The sequence below is a fragment of the Hyperoodon ampullatus genome (assembly GCF_949752795.1).
Source record: "Hyperoodon ampullatus genome assembly, chromosome: 10".
In the NCBI taxonomy this organism is placed as follows: Eukaryota; Metazoa; Chordata; class Mammalia; order Artiodactyla; family Ziphiidae; genus Hyperoodon; species Hyperoodon ampullatus.
Window position 1 is genome coordinate 5,230,425 of NC_136923.1, and position 18,828 is coordinate 5,249,252.

General features: G+C 57.4%; 1 protein-coding gene across 6 annotated transcripts in view; it reads right to left on the reverse strand.

The window, feature by feature from the left end:
- The window catches only part of IFT122 (intraflagellar transport 122), a gene marked incomplete at its 5' end in the record, with an annotated part of 70,647 nt that continues 51,819 nt past the window's right edge, over window positions 1-18,828 (reverse strand). For all 6 annotated transcript variants that reach the window (XM_079713434.1, XM_079713433.1, XM_079713432.1 and 3 more), the window contains 12 exons: window positions 1-450; window positions 945-1,109; window positions 1,371-1,450; window positions 3,063-3,188; window positions 3,806-3,917; window positions 4,925-5,090; window positions 7,037-7,137; window positions 10,380-10,474; window positions 11,392-11,532; window positions 13,478-13,580; window positions 14,988-15,159; window positions 17,761-17,927. In XM_079713434.1, the coding sequence (XP_079569560.1) occupies window positions 361-450; window positions 945-1,109; window positions 1,371-1,450; window positions 3,063-3,188; window positions 3,806-3,917; window positions 4,925-5,090; window positions 7,037-7,137; window positions 10,380-10,474; window positions 11,392-11,532; window positions 13,478-13,580; window positions 14,988-15,159; window positions 17,761-17,927 (1,518 nt within the window). In that variant the 3' untranslated portion in view covers window positions 1-360. The remainder of the gene's footprint in view (window positions 451-944; window positions 1,110-1,370; window positions 1,451-3,062; window positions 3,189-3,805; window positions 3,918-4,924; window positions 5,091-7,036; window positions 7,138-10,379; window positions 10,475-11,391; window positions 11,533-13,477; window positions 13,581-14,987; window positions 15,160-17,760; window positions 17,928-18,828) is intronic.

Sequence of the window (18,828 nt, forward strand, 5' to 3'; positions counted from 1 at the left end):
ATGAAAATAAGAAGCCCTTTTATTTGTAATTATTGAGGCAATCTGTTCGCAAAGTGTACATGTTAATGGTCTGACAGATCTGTGGACTCCAGCAGGCTGCCGTGAACAACTCAGAGCCGTTCTGAAAGTAACAGATTTTTTTTTCTTAGAAAATATATGTACATTCTCTTCTCCCTCTCCTGGCAGTATTTACAAGGCATGAAATGCCATAAATAGGAATTCCGTGGTTACACAAGGCCCCTCCCTAGAGTTCAAACTTGATCTGGGCAGAAGACACATTCTGACAGTTTAACTCTTCCTTCGATAGCCCAGCTGCCTGCAGGGCGGCCGGGAGGGGGCAGGTGGTCCCGAGGCTGCCGGTCAGGGGCTGGGGTCATCGATGCGCCTCCGGCAGTAGGGGCAGCAGGTGTGCTGAAGCACCAGCAGCTCGTAGTCCTCTGAGTGGAACATCTGAGGAGAGACGGCCGGGACCCCAGGCTGCAGCTCTGGGCGCTCAGCAGCCCCAAGCTTGGTGGGGACCACCGACCTTCCAAGGGCAGGTGGCTTGGCAGTGAGTCGGGACTAGAAACACCACATCCAGGCCACCTTTGTCTGAGGACTGGGAGGGAGGGGGAGAAGGTCTGAGGCCCCTTTTTTTCTAAATGAAGTTCAAAGGTGCATCACATTTGCCCAGCCCTCCTGGTTTAAGGGCAGGTACAGAGAGCACAGGGTCAGGGGCAAGTCCACTCCAGACAGCCCATGGAATGCACGTGACAGTGGGGAGGGCCTAAGGATGGCCGAGTCTTTCTCCCAACTCGGAGCCCTGGCCTTGGCCTTGGCCGCTGAGGGACACCTGTGCTCCTCCCAGCTGCCTGGCCTCCCTAAGGGGACATCTGGGAAACGGAAAAGCAGTGGAGACAAGAAACTGGGAACCACACGTGAGCTGCAGGCAGCAGGCAAGGTACCTGGAAGCAGGAGGGGCACATGGTGATGGACGCGTCGGGCAGGAGGGAGCGGAAGTACTGCCACCGCAGGGGCGGGGGCCAGCGCTTGATGAGCACATCCCGCCGGCTCATGGAGCGCAGCACCGAGCGGTTCACCACCACGGGCACAAACTCCAAGCCACCTTGCTGTAGGGCAGGCAGGGACAGGGGCACCAGGGCCCTCACTCAGCCACGGGGACATGTTTACGTGGGTTATGATCCCAGAGGACCCCAGACACTTCCCCCACCGGGTCCCTCAGTAGAACCTGGCCAGGCCACCTCTGTGAAGGCACCTCCTCTCCCCCGAGTGGCCTCGACGGGGAGTGTGCGCAGGAAAGGGACCCAAGACCGCCCTCCCAGCAGGCCTCATGGGCCTCAGCAGCCCGTCACTCAGAGGGGTGCCCTCACCTCGAAGCTCAGCTTGGCTGTGAAGGGGTCATCGTCTCCCATGGAGTCCAGGGTCTCGTCCAGCTTCAGAGTCTGGGAAGCTGCAGGAGCTGGTCAAGGACGGGACCTGAGGCCGAGGGACAGGCCCCACCCTCCACCCGATGCGTTGAGACCCACGGGAGCTCCCTCCAGGCCTTGCGTGGCGCCCTCCCTACCAGCCGTGGGGAAGCGTGGCAAGGTCTGTGGAGTGGCTTTCCAGATGGAGGGACGGAGGGAATGCGGGCCGGGGTGACGCCGCGGTCACACGAGGCCGGGGCCACACCCAGAGCACAGGTGGGGAAGGAGGAGACAAGGGGCTCTGACGGGCCTCTGCTGCCCCCTCAGACCAGGCACGGCTCACGGAGACCGGCGAGAAGCGCCGTGTGAGCGGAGGCCTGTGGGTCTGCTGGTGTGGGAGCGGCAACGATGGGCCTGGCTGGAAACCACGGCCGGCAAACCCACCAGCTCCTGGAGAAACACTCAGCAGCTGCCGGGTGGTCTGCAGGCACCTGAGGTGGCCTCGCAGATCCTGTTTCAGGGAGAAGGCGGAGAGAGCGCCTGCGGATCCCAGGGAGCCGCCCGTCTGCCAGGCTGGCTGGGGCTCCGATGAGGAAGGGCCCCCCGGGGGAAGGGAGGCTGCTGGTGCCGAGTCAGGTGCGGGACGTGGCCCCGCACAGCAGCTCCGACCCAGCCTAAGCATCTGACGTGAGTGTGCAGAGGGCGGGCGTGCATGCAGACACGGTTCCCGCCTCCGTCCTTCAGTAAACAACTGCCTGGGTGTTCCTCAATCCTGCTTCCCCAAACGTGGTCCACAGACCAGCAGCATCGGCCTCGTCTGAAAGCTTATAGAAACACCGGCTCCTAGCCTGCCGAGACCTGCCCACCCAGCTGCTCCGTGCTCACAAAGGCCCACCGTGTGCACGCCACGGCTCGGCTGGGACCATGACTGCGGTCCTGGCCACAGGGACACCTGACGTGTGGCCTGTGGCCCAAGTTGTTCCAGGGAGGGCGTGCCCCGGGGTTTATGCTGACACGCTGGGAGAAGCGCCGGGTGTCGCAGGGCTGATGGGATGCAGGCTGGGTACTGCTGGTGGGGACAGGGCAGGTGCGGCCTAAGAATGAAGCTACCAGAGGACAGCAGGCCCCAGAGGACAGGAGGCAGGCTCCCGTCAGCGCTGAGTGAGCATCTGGGTGAGGCTGAGCACCCGTCCATGCTAGGTTTCTCTACACCTTTTTGTTGCTTGGCCTGTCCAAGTTGTGTTTCTGTCCCTTGTCCGTAAAAGTGACCTGACCAGAAGAGCTGGGCCACCGATACAGGCGTCACATGCCGCGTTGGCTGCTCATCAGCCCCACACAGCCAGAAGCAGGGCAGCGCCTTTCAGGAGCCAGGGGTGGGTGGGAGGCCCTCCTGGGGGGAAGGCCAAGGTGGCATCTCCACTTCCACGTGCCACTTCTGGCCTGTGGGCACGTGCTGTCCCCTCCTGCACTGCTGCACCCTGGCCAGCGCTCTGCCCATTTCTGGCCCTGTGCCTGCTCCCACATGGTCCTCGCCATCACACAGGGTGGCCTGCCCTGCCCTGCCCTGGCCTTACCCCCCAAGGCCCCTGCCTCCTGGCGTGCTCCCAGGCCGACGCCCAGCCGACACACACAGGGTCTGGCCGGCACCCAGGATACTGTTGGTCGCGATCTCTTGCCATTTATCCTCACGCTTGTGTCTCGGTGCCTCCAGGTCAATTAGGGAGACGGCTTCTTCGTCAGTGATCCCCTCCTCCAGGGAGAATTCAACCAGGTGCAGCACCTCTGCAGGCACAGGCACAGGGAAGGGGAGGGGCTGGGGCTGGAATGCCCTCACCAGGCAGCGCGTGGGGGTGGAAAGGTCCCAGAGCCCCTTCCCCGCCCGGCACAGGCCTCTCTGAAAGCTGGCAGGTGCGGCATTGCCGCCTGCCACACATCTGGGGGAAGCAGGCATGTGTGCGTGTACGTGTGTGTGCGTGCAGGCATGCATGTGTACGCAACGGTGAGCACAGGGGGCCTTTACCCCTGCTCTGTCCCCCTAGGAGCCGGAGGGACTCCTCTCTGAGGGAAGAAGAGACGCGTCTCTCTGCCCAGCTACTGGGAAGGGGCTTCTGACCCTCATCAACATGGAAGGAGCTGGGACTTGAGAACCACGTCAGCCTCACAGACGGAGTGCCTGACTTGTGGCGCCTCTTCCCAGGCATTTTCATCAGGCAGCGCTACACACCGGGCTCTAAGGGGTGGGTGCTTCAGGTCGGGGGCAGCACTGGGGTCCTGCCTCTGGGAACCCGGAGTGACTGTGTGTGTCAGGCGGGGTGGGGGTCTCACGATCCCCGATTTCCAAAGGAGGACACAGGTGCCCCACCCACATGCCGGCCGCCCCAACCGCACACGGCACTCACCGTAGGAAGAGGCTGAGAAGACGAAGGGCTGGCGGCAATTGATGCAAACATTGCCCAGGTTGTTTAGCAGTGGGTTGTTGGTGGAGCAGCGGTAGCACAAGGGCACCAGCTCCTACAAAACGCCAGCACCACAATGGCCCGAGGGCCCAGCAGGGGTGGGGTGGGGTCCAGCCCCGTCTCCTCCCCTGGCTTCAGCTCCCTGGGGCCTGGCAGCTGAGAGGAAAGGCCACCTGGGTAGGTGGGGAGGGGGCACTGGAGAGGGCACAGCGCACAGGCTCTGAGCTGCGGCAAAGCAGCGTAAGGGCCTACAGGGACCACAGCGGCCCTGGACACCCCCTTCCCAGGAAGGGCTCAGCAGCGCGGTTCTCCTGGCAGGAATGACAACCACCACGGCCCCTGTTTACCAGCCAGTCGCCGTGCTCCATGGACTGCGCTAAGCACATTACCCATGCTGGCTCACTTCTCCTCACAGCCTCTCGTGGGAAAGCTATTACCAGCCAGTCGCCGTGCTCCATGGGCTGCGCTAAGCACATTACCCATGCTGGCTCACTTCTCACAGCCTCTCGTGGGAAAGCTATTAGGCGCATCCCCATTTCATAGAGCTGGAAACCGAGGAAATGGGGGAGCTGGGATTTGAACCTAGATCTGTCTGTTGCCAAGTCTCCGCTCTGAGCTTGAAGGAGGGGACTGTGAAAGAGACAGCGACTGGTTGGGCTGGAGGAAGGTGGGCTGGGGCACTGACTGAGCTGCAGACACTCGGAGTAGATTTGCTGGCGAGTGACAAGCCGGTTCCAGAAGGGGTGGGCTAGGGGAGGGGCTCCTAGGATGAGGTGAAGGCAGGGCCAACCTGGGCACCGGGGTGGAGCAGACCTGGAGCCTCGGGAGAGCTAGGAAGCAAGGGAGGGCAGGGCTGTGGGGCTCAGGGGGCTGGGGGCTGCGGTGAAGAAGAGAGGAGACAGAGAGGGAAGAGGGGAGAGAGTTGGCAAGCCAGGGCTTGGGCAGCGGCGGGGAGGGAGGGAGTGCAAAGCCCCAGGAGCACGGCAGCCATCTACAAATGAACCCAGGTCGCACCAGGAGGTGTCAGGAGAAGCCTCCTGCCCGAGGGGGCCGCGCCCTCACCTCGCTGTCCTGGAAGGGCTTGGAGCGGATGGTCAGGCTGCCCAGCTCGATGGACTTCTGGAACCTGGCGGGGATCTGCAGGCCCTGCAGCTTGTCATAGGCGTGCCGGGCCAGCTTGTAGGCACCCAGTGCTTTGCTCTGTTTGGCTAGAGTGAAGAGCGTGTTCCTGCCGATGACGACGTTAAGGACAGTAGAGGCCACTCCAGGCCCGAGAGCTGGCACTGCCCACCTCTGGAGCGAGCCCCGTGCTGGAACGCAGCTCGTGCTGGTGCCAGGAGAGCACAGGAAGGAGTCTGAGCACTGCCTCGCTCCTTCGTGGGATGTAAGTATATTTCTCGGATATCAAGGCCCAGAGAGTTTTCCAGAGATAGAGACAACGTAGTTTCCATTAATATTTTAAACTTGCTTGGGGTTTCTGGGCCTGCTGATGGCTCATTCTGTACCCTGCCTAAGCCAAAACGGCTCTCTCCGCCTCACCTAGCCTGCCAGCCAGGCCCTAGGATGCCTGGCACCAAGGGCCCCCCTGCTCCAGCCCCGCCAATGGAGCCTGGTCCCAGACCGCCTGGAGGCCGGTCCCCGGTGCAGACACTCCTCTGCCTGCACTTCACCAAGGCCATGGCGAGCTCTGAGCACAGCCTCCCTTGCTCCAAGGCCCTCCTTGGAACTCCTAGGCTTTGTGCTCGATCTCAGGTCACCTCAGAGGCCGGCTGTGCCCAGGCCTGGCCTGCCTTTCCTCCCCTCCCCTCCCCCCACCTATGAATGCCCCTTCCCACTTCTCCCTAACAAGCCTCAGCTAAATGAGGCCCGAGGGCCAAGCCCCTCCCCACTCTCCTTCCACGACGCTCCTGTTCCCCACACCCCCAGCGGGGCCCCGCCCACCCCAGCAGTCACGTGGAGGTGAATTTCCTTGTCTGTGTCTCCACCGTGCCTGATCAGAGTCAGGGGCTGTGCCAGGGGCTGTGTCGGGAGCTGTTTCCACATCCCCAGTGGACAGCAAGGGTGAAGCTCAGGGCAAGGGTTCAGTCAAACTCTGCTGACTTGAACAGAACTTGCAGCAAAGGCCGGGTGTAGGTCCCGAGAGACCCTTGGTCTGCGGCAGCTTCCCCTGAAATGTAAATGATGGGCCTGAAACCCTTCAGAGAAGCTAGTTCTCATCTCTGAACCCTCTCCTGGGAGGGTTTTTTACTCAAGGAAAGAAGGTAGGGTTGGGTGGGGCTGGGAAGGGGCTTAGAGATAGTGGTGTTTAGAAGAGGACATGGGTTTATTACGACTTTTATCACTTTGAGGACCTTCAGGATTTGGGGTCATTTCCTGGTCGTTTCTGGCAGCACAGGCCCTCAGGCCCCTCCTCAGCTCATGGCCCCTCCGTGGCCCTTACCAGACAGAGAAGGAGAGGCCAGTCACAGGGAGGCCCTCAGGCCGCTGCCCCTCCAGCCTGGCTCGCACGCAGGGGGCCTTCAGCTCCTCCCTCCCCCACCTCAGTTCCCTCCAAGCCCTTCCAGGCGCTGGGTGCTCTCCTGGAACATCCACTCCACGTCTTCCCTGGTTACCTCAGCCTACAGGATGGCTGTCACCTCCTCTAGGCAGCCTTCGCCAACCTTGGCCCCGGCCTTAGCTGCATTCCACCCTCGGACACAGCACACGCCCCACTGAACCAGGCCCTGACACTTGTCACCTCCCCCATTTGATGGCAGTTTGTCGCTACTGCCTGGTCCGGCACCGGGGATGCAGCAGGTGCTCCGTCCACCTGGGCTGAATAAACGCTCCCCCCGCCACACACACACCCAGGGAAGTGCCCAAGATTCCAAGCCCGAAGGCCTGGCGTTTCCTTCGTTTCAGTCACACCCTCATCTGTGGGTTCCGGGAGGGCCTGGACAGTGTGTTGGCCAGAGGCCTGCTGCTGGGCCCAGCCCAGAGAGCCCTGAAAACTAATCCTCCCTTGGCGCTCCCTCGGTCTCCCTGGCTGAGCCTCTCGTCCAGACGAACAGCAGCGGCAGGGCGAGCTCTCTCCCTTCCCCGAGTCAGCTGGAGAGAGGGAAACTTCTGCCAGCAAAGTGCTCTGGCCATTAGACAAGAGGGGCAGGACAGAGGGTGGGGTGAGAGAAAGGATACACTTTAGAGATGCCCAGGGGAGTGTCCTTGGTCAGGCTGTGCAGCAGGAACCTGGAGATGTTGAAGAGCGTTTCCGGAAGGTGGAAACTGAACGGCTCCTCCTGCCGTGAGGAAAGCAAACAGGATTGAATTTCTCAGCCGAGCTGCTGCTGGGCCGGGCGAGAGGCAGACACCAGTAACTCCAAGCAACTTCAACAGAACAGCAGACACACCCAATGGGCACCTACTGTGTGCCGGGCGCCTGCAGCCACGGCCTCGGGTGGTCTCCAACCCAACCCCGTGAGGGAAGCACTGTCATCCTCACTGCGCTGACGAGAAAACTGAGGCCTCAAGAGATGAGCTGCCCAAGTCACCAGCTAGAAAGGAGTGGAGCTGGGATTCAAACCCAGGTCTGATCCCAAAGCCCAACAATGTCCTTCTCCCAAGCTGCCTCTGGGGTCAGTAATGATTCCATTTCCCTGAGCTCAAGCTGTCTCCAAGTAGCTCTAAAAGAGGAGACCTTTATGCGATTTAAGACATGACCTCCGTATAAGCACGTCTCTAAAGGGAGGCATTTAACCCTTTGTAGGATGAAATCGCAGGCCTCTTCTCTGCTGTCCAGCAGCAGCCTGACTGTGCGATGCCCACAGGTGTGCCAGGCGCTGAGGCTCCCGGCTGCATCCCTCTGCCCCCAGAGCCTGGCACAGGCCCCGAGAGACAGACGCTCAAGACACGTTGAGTTGAATGAACAGGTCTTCTGCACCCAGAGGCTGCCAGATGCTCAAAACAGTCTAGCAGAGGGAATTTTCTATCAGGAGGAGTCTATAAAAGATGAAGAAAACCCTGTTTTGAAGGAATCTGGCGTGCTGCTTTAGATGACAAGATGAAAGCAGGCCAGCTACCCCCGCCCCTGCCACCAGTGAGCACTTAATGGTAATAAACTGACATTTCCTGAAGGATCTTGCTAGGCCACAGTCATCACTGAGCCACCAGCACTCAGGCCCTAACTGGTCTCAGTTTGGGAGGACTCACTTTACATCACTTCTTTGGTCCAGAACCCAGCATTCTCTCTTTAGTTCTCACTTAAATTTCTATAGCCCCTGTTAGTGCCAAGAACCCAAGAAAACCTGAGAGTGCATCCTTTTCTGGGTGAGAGCCAGGGAGAAGCCTGCCTCTGGTTATACCACACTAGATGTGGAAGCTAAGAAATGTCCCAGAAAGAGGAGAGTGTGTGTGTGTGGCGGGGGGGGGGTTCCTCGGGATTCGCACCTCTCCTCTGGGAAGGACGCCATTATCTCAGGAAAGGTCTGATGCTTCCCTTTCCAGCCTGCTCTGAATCAGAGCTGCTCTGCCAGGCCCTGATGCCAAACCCTAAAACACCACACCCACCTCCAGGCTTTGCTCACGCTGTGACCTCTGCCAGGAATGCCCTTCCTCCTCCTCCTCTTCACCTGTCCCATTCTTACTTATCTCCCACCTCTTGGCTTGGGGGCCACCTCTTCGAGGAAGTCCTCTAAGCGTCTCCTTTACGGGAACTGCACTGCAGTCGCCTGTTACTAGGCTATGAGCTCCTGGTGGGCAGGGACAACGTCTCCTTCAGCACTGTGCCCGAGGTCTTGGCACAGGGCGTGTCACACAGCGGGCATTTGTTGAATGAAGGAAGGGCCCAGTGAAGAAGCCTGAGCTGGGATGAAGAGCCAGGCCCTGCAGTGGGTGTGAAGCTGCCACAAGCTCACAGCTGCATCAGGGCCTGGGGCAGAGCTCAGCTGTTCCAGAGAGGAGACCCCCAGGCCCCTGCCTCCAGGGGCCAAGGGTGATGAAGAGCAGGGAGAGACGGAGCTGGGTCCCAAGGTGGCTCAGGCAAATTGAGACCGGGCTGGGCCCTGACTTCCACCCTGAGTTTGGGGTCTTTAATCTGGAGGGCTTCTTTCCAGGTAAGCACCTGATAGAGATAAGGGGCCCCAAAAAGACTGTAGGGAAGATGAGGTCCCTCGAGACCACTGGGCCTGGTGCGGGGAAGAGGTGAGATGCAGGGCTAATGGCCCAGGCAGGGAACCTCCCCTCCCCACAAGAGTCATTCTTGCCAGACTTCCCCCAGAGGCAGAGAATGTGCCAGGAGCTCAGCACAAATGAGGGGAAAGAGGCACCAAGGGTGGAAGGCAGGGCCTTTGAGACACCCAAAGGCGACTGCTCAGCCTGCGGGGAGTAGGCCGATGGAAAACTGGTTTGAGGCCTCCGCACGGGGCAGTGGGAAGAGCTGACATTCGTGCAGGGTCACTCTTCCAAGTGCTTCCCAATATTAACTCACTGAATCCTCACAACAACCCCATCAGGTAGGTACTGTTATTATCCTCCTTTTACAGAAAAGGAAGCTGAAGCACAGAGGAAAGTAAACGACTTGCCCAAGGTCACACAGTGGAGCTGGGGCGTGAGGCCAGGGGTCTGCCTTCTCTAAATTAGCGGGGTGGGAGGCTAAGAGCACAGGCTCAAAGTCAGCCTGCCTGGGTTCAAGTCCTGGCTCTGCTACTTACTAGCTGTGGGATCTCTCTGTCCAGCGCCTCAGTTTCTTCATCTGTAAGATGGGGATGACAGCACTTATCTCACTGCATAGTTGAAAGGCTGACACAATAAAGCCCTCAGCACATTGCCTGGTATGTAGCAAGTGCTCAATAAAGGTCATCTATTGATATTACCCTCTGGCTTATGAGCACAGGATAAGCTCACATTGTTGAGTGATCAGGTACACAAAATAGGGAAGCTGATAACAATCTGTCACCTGTTTCCTACTGTCAGGAGGCAGGTTTAAAATGGCTTAATCAGAAGGATCCAGGAGTAACTAAAAAGAACTATTTGGGTCTCTGGAGATCAAGCCAACACTCTTCTTTATAGAGAAGGAAACTGAGGGTCAGAGAGGGGAAGTAAATTGCTCAAGGTCACATAGCAGGTCAGTGGCAGGGCCAAGGAAGAGACCTCAGGCCTTTGGTTAGAGCTAGACCTTCACCCACCTAGAAGAGAGGGCCCCAGGCAACGTCCCCCACTGATCACTTAGAGAAACAGGACTTTGAGTGGCTAATCCAGAGTGTGCCTGAGTCATCCAAACCTGAAGCAAGCAACCAGAAAGGCCCACTCCAGCTCTGGCTTGCTAATTCTGAAGCCCCCATGCTGCACCTCAAACAAGTAACCAATCAAGGAAAATCAAAGTTCCAAACTGTCTCCCAGGAGGAGACCAGGATTTCTCAGCAGGTCACCATGCCCTGGGTTTATTCTCCATCCAGAGGTCTGCTGCTCTGTTAAGACATACCCAGGGCTCCCAGCTCAGCTGGGACTGGTGCCCCCGCCAGGACTCATCTCCCGGCCACCTTACCATGTACCGCTGAATGGCGTGGTAGCCGTGGTACAGCTCAGCCAAGTGCTGGAAGTGGTGGAACTTGCCGAGCATCACGTCCTTCTGGGCAGGGTCTGCAGGGCGCAGCGGGAGGGGGGCAGGGCAGGAGGGAGAGGGCGTGTCAGACTGTGCGGGTTCGCCCCCGACACCACACCTGAGCCAGGGAGATGGGAAGGGCGCTCTGCGCAGGAGCTGCGCTATCCCGAGGCAGCTAACGTCTCGGCGGGGCAGAGCACACGGCAGGACTTCTCTCAGGGTCATTCCCTGGGGGAGGGCCAGCTGTGCACGAGGGCAATCACTGGCATCCAGACAAGCCAGAGCCACCTGGCAGGGAGGGTGGACAGACGTCAAGTTCATTCACGCTCACCTCATGGCTCTTCCCTCTGTGTCCTTCCGTATCAAATCACAAACCACTGGCCAGAACAAAAAATGCCACCTTCCGCTAGAGCTTGACAGTTTTCAAACTATAACCATGGTTCTGGGAGGCGCACAGCAGCCTTATGAAGGAAGCAGGGCGGGATGACCCCCACGCTACAGATGGGGCTGCAGAGCTGAGGAAGGACCGCGACTTGTTACGAGTCGCCTAGCTGCTCCAATGCCAGTGTCTTTCCCACTCCTGCAGGCTGGCCTCGGCCCAGTGGAGGGCATCTCTCTGCCCCGTCCGCTTCCAGAACTCCCTCAGTGCATCATGGGAAGTCTTGTGAAAGAAAGCCACATCGAAACTATCTTCCTGCCTGGGATGAGCGAGAATCTGGAGTGTGTTATTGTAAAGTGATCTCTTTTTCACCTTTTCATTTAGTTCAACGTTTTGAAACCACGGCTCAGCCAGGTCCAGTTACGGGTTCCCAGGTAGCAGGGAAAAGATATGTTCTGAATTAGCAACACAGGGCAAAGCCCAGGGCTTTAATTAAAACCTCCCAGCTCTTCCAGTGTTTATCTTGGTGCCAGAGTGGGGCCGGGAAAACAAGCGGCCCTGCTGATGTTTACTTACCTTGAGCTATATCGAGGCACTGCATGGACAGCATCCAGTAATAATAGGCAGCGTCATTAAATCTGCTCTCGACCACGGCATTGTGTGTGAGCTGCTCCAGCACCCTGACTGCTTCCCCCTGCCGCCCGGCCTTGTGGAACGCTGCAGGGGCACAAAAGCACACACCATGGCGGGGAGTTGGGTGGAATTCTGCAGGGCTTGCAAGGGGCTGCTGCAGAAGTAGGACCCTTGTCAGAGCATCTGCAGCACCGCGCTGCTGGGATGCGCCTCTCAGGACGGAGGCTATAAATAACCAAGGCTACATCCTGAAAAAAAGTAGAGAGAGATATATACGCCTTTTTGGCTGGGAAAAGGCAACCCGCTTTGGAAAGGCATGGCAGACAGAGAAAGCTGAGGGGCCAAACTGCAGGGCAAAGCCCGAGGACAGAAGCACTGCTCACCGTCAGTGAGGTTCTGCCCCCTGCCCTGTTCCAGGACAAAGCCTAGTGACTCCCCAGGTGACACTAACAGGACCTGGCACTCTAACGGCCTCGGTGGTTTTACAGAGGGCTTTTGTCGATGATTCCCTCACAACAGAATCTGTGAATCTGTTGGATCGTCACAACAGACCTAGGAAGACGTTTTTGAATGGGCTCGCAAGGTGGAGGTAAAGTGGCACACCCAAGGTCACAGAACCGAGCCCGACTCAAGCGCTTGGTGGGTCTCCAACTGAGTGCTTTTTGATGACAACCTTGGGAAATCTGGCTTGGTTCTAGCAACCAAACATTTGTGAAAACAAGCAAAAATTTCTCAGTCGTTCTCACATCCACTTAACAGAAATTTCTTGAGTCCCTACTGTGTGGTCAGACCCTCGGGATGTTGGGGGCGGCTGGGGAAGCACTTCTAGCTGTGACACTTGCCCACATGTGGGTGGCTCAGATGATCCAAATCCTCTGCTTTAGGGAAGGAAAAGGTCTGGCCTTTGTTCCATTCTCATCTCCAATCTCTTGTCTGAGTACCAAGTTACTATGGCGATGGATTCTTGGAAGGACAGACTAGACAGATGGATAGGTTGATGTGTTTTGCCCAAACATGCACATACTTCAGCAACTGGGTGCTCTGGAAATGCTGAAGCAACGGAGAACGTGCTGTCCTTCAACGGGGCCTTTCAGCTGAGGAGCTTCCACAGGGAGCCACTCCGAAATGTGTCCGGAGGTGGCAACTGTTCCCACAGAGAAGTGCAAATGGGATGCTATGGAACATGACACATCCAACTTCAATTAGAATACTCCTTAGAGAGGCAGTAAACCCTAGTTGGGAGAATCAGGCTCCCCAGTCTGACAGATCCTGGTCCAAGTCTGGCTCTGCCGCTCTGTGGCTTTGGGACTTTGCAGGGCACAGTTAGCCTCTGCGTCTCTGTAGGCTGCTGGTGAGGTGCAAGGTTATGTGGTTAAGCGCCCAGTCAGTGCCTGACACACAGAAGGCCATCACATTTAACAATTATTATGACCACTGAAAGCTCTAGACTTCCTCTCGCTCCTGTGCCCAGCCGTTTTACCACTGGGTGTGCTGAGGGGCAGAGGGCACCCCGTTTCCCTGAGCCAGAAGCAGAACCCAAGTTTCTCTTCCGGGTGAGGAAAATGGCAGGTGGGACCATTCTGGCCATTCTGCGGCCACTCTCCTTCCGTCCTCCCCCACCCTGCCTCAAATTCCCTCTCTGCCACCTCCTAGCTGTGGGACTTCAGACAAATCCCTTTACCTCTTCCAACCTCAGTTTTCTCACCTACAAAACGGTACCTACATCACAGGGCTGCTGTGAGGAATAAACAGGAAGATACACTGGAGCTCACGGTGCTTTGCTCAGAGAGGAGACAGGGCCTGCTGAAGGTCCTGAGGCATGTGAGTGGTGGGCCCGGGTGCGTCCCACACAGAGCTCGTGTTCCTCCCACGGCTCCATGGCCTTTCAGCACCAAGCACATCACACCCACCGGAGGAAGGTGTCTCTCTTGGCGCCCACGGCAGGAGGGCTGGGCAGCCTACCTGCCGCGTGTGTCTTGGCAGTGCTTTCTCCTGCCCCTTCTGCCAGCTGCCAGTCTATGTGGCCTACCTTTCTGGGCCTCCTCAAAACGATCGTTCTCTGCTAGCCACTGAGCGTAGGGCACGTAGATGTCGTCCTTAAACTCGGGATGCTTCTCACCCAAGGCGAAGGCCTAGAGGAAGGAGCAAATGGCTTCTTAATAAAGCAGCCCCCGCGGCCCCCATGAAGACACGGGCACTTGGCTGAATCCATCAGGGATGTCATATTTTGCCAGCCTGACAACTTGGAGGAGGAGAGTGCCTCCCCCGTCACCACCCCCAGAAACGCAAAAACAAATCAGCTCTTTGAAAACAAAAGGCAATTAACAGCAATATGCAAGCAACTGGATTCAGTAACAACACAGTCTGTTTCTGGACCACAGAAGCGGCACAGAATCGGAAACATTTTATTTTGAGGCTTTGCGTGGGCTCCTGTAGGCTGCAAACAGATTTCTTTTAATTGCAGGCGACACCTAAGGAAACAGAATTGACATTATCATCATTGCTGCTTATTAGCTGTCAAAGATGACCGTGGTTGTGGTGCTGCATGGGACCCGGTGACTGCTTCATCTAAGCCCCAGAACCACCTGTCAGACCAGGAGAACCGGAAATGAGTCACGGGGGAAAATATGTGACAACGGGGAGAAAGTCTGCCTCATGCACAGCCAAGATGCTCTAATTTATGCTGCTTGAGAAATCTGATAAATGAATCTTGAGAAGCCATTATTGCCTCTGTCCCTGGCTCCACCTTTTCTCATCAGTGACCCTGTCCCTCACCAAATGGAGCCACTTAGCGGGGAGACAAGAGTCAGACAGCTCTTACCAGCAAAGGCCTTGCAGTGGCTCTGCAGACCAGACCACAGTGGGTGGGTGTGGAGGGTGAGGACCGTGCGCACAGCTCTCATCCCCTCGAGGATGAATTTTAACCCAGGGCACAGGGAGCCAGTAAGCTGGAGGGCGGGACTTAAGCCACAGAGGGGCAGCACACCAGCTGCTCCACCAGCCCCACCACAGCCATCTCTCCCACTGGCCTGGCTAATTCTCTTACCGACCCTCATGACAGAGGAGTCGGGGGAAGGGGGCCGGGAAGAGGAGGAGGAGCTGGCCCTGAAATGGCTCCGGCCGTTTCAGGGAAAATACGGCTGGCATCTTCTGCCAAAATGCCAGCCAGCAGGTTTTAAATGTCACGCAGGTGTGCCTCCCTGTCTGCGATGCTTCAGTCCGTAGTGCTGGTCAGAGGCAGCTCGGACCAACAGCAGGCAGTGGGGGCTGTCACGTTAACTCCCGCATTCTTGGTGTCCATCACTGGGCTGGCACACAGCCAGCAGGCCATAAAGATTTTCTGAATGAATGAATGAATGAGCGAACAAACAGAAAGCGAGTACGGAGAGGCCCTCCAGGATACTCTGGCTCAGAGAATTCACAGGTGAGTCTCGTAACTGCCAGGCCAATGTTCACGCCCACAAGGAGGACAGCTGCTCTCCACCCAAACCCCCAAAATCCCCATGTCCCGGGGCTCAGGGAGGGCCCCCTACGCCCACCTCATCCCAGCGCTGGGTGTCCACGTGCAGGTGAACCAAGGACTTCAGGTCACCAATCTTCAGGTAAGTCTCGGCAGCATAGCCAGGGTTATCCAGCTTCTTGAAGTAGTGGGCGCACATCAGCAGGGGCTCCCGCTCGGCCTTGTCCAGCTTCCGGGCAATGTCGATGAGCCTGGAGCGGTGAGAGCACAGGAAGGAGATGGACTCCTGGGAAGGGAGCCCGGTGGAAGGAAGCGAGCGTCTGGGTCTTCCCAGGGCAGGCTCAGTGTTGATTCGTGCTGACGTCCCCAGGCCTCCGTATGGCGCCATGGCCCCTGGTGCTTGATGGGAGGTTATTAATTCAGTGAATACTTAATCCAGAAATGCTGCTTGGTAAAGGACACCATCTCCCCCACCTCTTGTGCCTTTCACAGGAGTTACCAACCTATCCAGCAAGCTCTGGGGAGAGAAATCAACGTTTACTCATCACCTACGGGCATCAAGCCCAGCGCCATGAGCTTTCCCGTGTGTGATCTCACTGAATCTTCACCGCCCTAAGGGGGTGGGACTGCTATTCCCATTTAACACATGAGGAGACTAGAGGCTAGGGTGAAAGGTGAAGCAACCTGCCCAAGACTCTGCAGCCAGGAAGTGGAAGAGTGCCCTTTCCAGCACCATTTGAGGAATTCTCACAGGAAAGTAGAAGCAGAGGTGGGAGGTGTCTTCTGGGACAGGACCTCTCAAGGAAGAGGCATGTGCGGCTCTGCTCTGAGCTCTGGAAGGAAGGCCTGCAGGGAATCTTGACTGTGCCTCTCCTCCTGGCCAAAGTGCTGACCAGGCTGAGGGGCCATGGGGACCACTGGTTCACCACTTTTCCCCAGTGGTAGCCAGCCCTGCCACTGCTCGTGGGCACATGAGGCTGCGTGGAAAGTGCTTGTTCCCTCTGGTCAGGCCAGGGTTTTGAGTAAAACCAGCTCTCCCAAGGGAAAGGGGTTCTACCCAGCTCGCTCTTTGTGAGAAGCAGCTGTAGCAGAGCCCTGTCTCAGAGTCAGGCGGGCTCAGGGAGGCCTGTCAATCTGTACTTAGAATAATAATGGCATCTAAAAATAACACTTCTCAGCAAAGAAAGGACACGTGTTTAGGGAAAGGTAGCACACGCAACCCCTTAGCACCTCCGCCCCCGCCCCACCCATTAACCCTAATGTCCCTGGAGGAGAAACACCTTTTACAGCCAGGCCTGGAAGAAGGACAGAACGTGCTTAATGTCTCCTTTCTGCACTAGTTAAGTATCCCCAGGGTAACCTGATTCATATAAGCTGCAAGTGAAAGTGACAGGCAAAACCAGAGGATTGAGTGGGGGACCTAAAGCTGCCTGGCTCTCTCCCGTACCACACCTTTCATGAACAGAATAACTGGGGGGCAAAATCCGCACCTCTATCTTCAAGAAACGTTATCCTTGGACAAGAGAAAGATGGGGTAGTAGGTCACCCACCCAGGTCCCTTTGTGAGGGACCACACCAACCACATGACTTAGCCATCAACCAGCCCCTCCCCCTCCCAGGTCCCAGGCCACTGCTACCTGTTTCTAGAACAGCCAACAGCCTTCAGGGCTCAGACTGAGCCAAACTCAGGAGCCACTCCCTCACCTCTTCTCCTGTGCCAGCTGTAGCAGCCTATACGTGTGTACATGTGTGAGCACAAAGCCCACTCTCCCTGACGGTGGGAGGAGGAAGCCCTCTGCCTGAAGGTCTGATGCTCTAAGAGTCCTAAGACCAAATCCATCCTCTGTCTGGCAGCTCCACCCCAAGCCCCCGTGCTTCTGTTCTCTGCCTTGAGTGAAATCACTGACCACCAGGCCCAGAGCTCAGAATCAGCTCTGCCAGCCCCGCCCCGATGCACCCTGCCTTGGGTCCTGTCAGTTCACCTCCTCCATGTCTCTCTCGTTCTCTCAGCTGCCGCACTGGCCACTTACCTGGTCCTCCTCTAGTTTTCCCTCCATCCCCCACCTGCTGCCTGAGCGGGCTTCCGAGAGCACAGCCCCGACCAGGGGTCCTCACCACCTACTGACAAATCTAAACGCCTCAGTTTGGCTGGCCCCGGAGGCCCTCCCGGAGAGGCCAGCCCCGATGGCCCGGCCGCAGCCTGCGTCCTCCACCCTCGCCTGGACCCGCCAACTTGTCCTGCTTGGGCAGTTCTTCCACCTGCACGATCTTCCCTTCCTACCGTCTCTACCTCCTGAAATTCGTCAGATGCCTTTCGTGCAAAGACTACCTCTCAGAAGACATCCAGGGCTCCTCCTGTGAGAACTCACGTCTCCTTCCCCGACACGCTTAGGACTTTTCTCGGTCTTTTCAGCGCCTACCATCACACCGGTTATGGGCCCTGAGATCAGTCTGTAGGTCTGCTCCACAAATGCCCAGCTACCTGGCCTTATACGATCACTTGGTCCCTGAACCTCGGTTGCCTCATTTGAAGGTGGGCATGGAAACACCAACGCGGAGGGTGTGGGGGAGAACCGAAGGCCGGCTCGTAGGGAGGGCTCAGGGAATGGCAGCCCCGGGGCCTGGGTGGCTCCCCCCCCAGTCCCCACCACCCTTTCCCCAGGGCCTCGCTGAGCTTCCCAAAGGCAGTGACTGCCTCATTCAGTCTCTGTGTCTCCCAAAACCCAAGTCACCATCACCTTCAGATCAGATACTTAGAGAAACACTAGTTTTTTCCTTGACAGTCAAAACCAAGAGCTGACATGACATGACATGCTGCCAAATGCCTCTTGGGGCAGGGACTGAAAACCTACGTGTCAACCCAGCCGTGGTCGCCGCTGATCTCTATGGCCTTGCCGTGCTCGCCCGCCGAGATGTACATCTCCACGGCGGCTTTGGGCTCGTTGATATTTCGAGCCCAGTCCGCCTGTTTGGTGATTAGCACCTTTGTTTCTTTGGGGTCTCCAGATCCAAGGAAATCCTGAGGAAGCACAACAAACAAAAACATTCCGGATTAGAACTTCCTGCTGCCAGCATTACGTCAGGCTGCCGAAGGCTGCAGCAAGGAAGGGCCCCATTTGGCTGCAGCGGGCGGTCAGGATGCAGGCGTGAGCCCGTACCCTCGGGGCAGACTGCAGGGCAGGCCCAAGTGCTGGGGAGGAGGGCTCGCAGGCCGCCCCACAGGTGCTCCTGGGGGTACGAGGTCAGTGTCAGGGACTATGGCCCTCAATGTTTCTTGCCCTTCCCACTAATGGACGTTTGTTCTTCAGCTAAACAACACTTTCCCGACTCTCTGGAGTACTGCACACAACCCCGCAGTGTGGGAGGTTTATGATCAGAGTACTTTGTTTTTCTCTCATATAGAGTTTGACGTATGTGTAACTACTCCTTTATAGTGACTTTACACAATTTCAAACAGTCAGACCTAAAATCTTTATTCAGAGAGTAAGGATGATACCACACGCCTCAGAGTGAGGCTGAGTATGTGGTCCCCTGAACTTAAAGGAGGCAAGATGGTTTACAGAGTTCTAGGACGGCCCCTCAGCCATCACCACACTGCAAGTATCACTGGCATCTGTTTTCTGACTCTGTTCACGTTCTGCTGCCTGAACTCAGGGCATTGTCCCCTCCGCTTTGCCCCAGCTGTTTGCCTGGGGCCGACAAGGAACATGAGTGGTTTTGGTTAATTACTTCTCAACAGGATAGTATCAGACCCTGTCCTGAGATCAGGTCTGCAGGGGTGGGGACAGCAGGAGGCCGTGGGGGATCTGAGGCAGCGGGAAGGGGCTGGGAGAGAACCCATGAAGGAGGAGAGGCCTGTGTTCCGTCCACCGCAACAGGGGCCTCTGAGAGGCCGTGCCCAGCTTCCCCAGGTTGGCCTT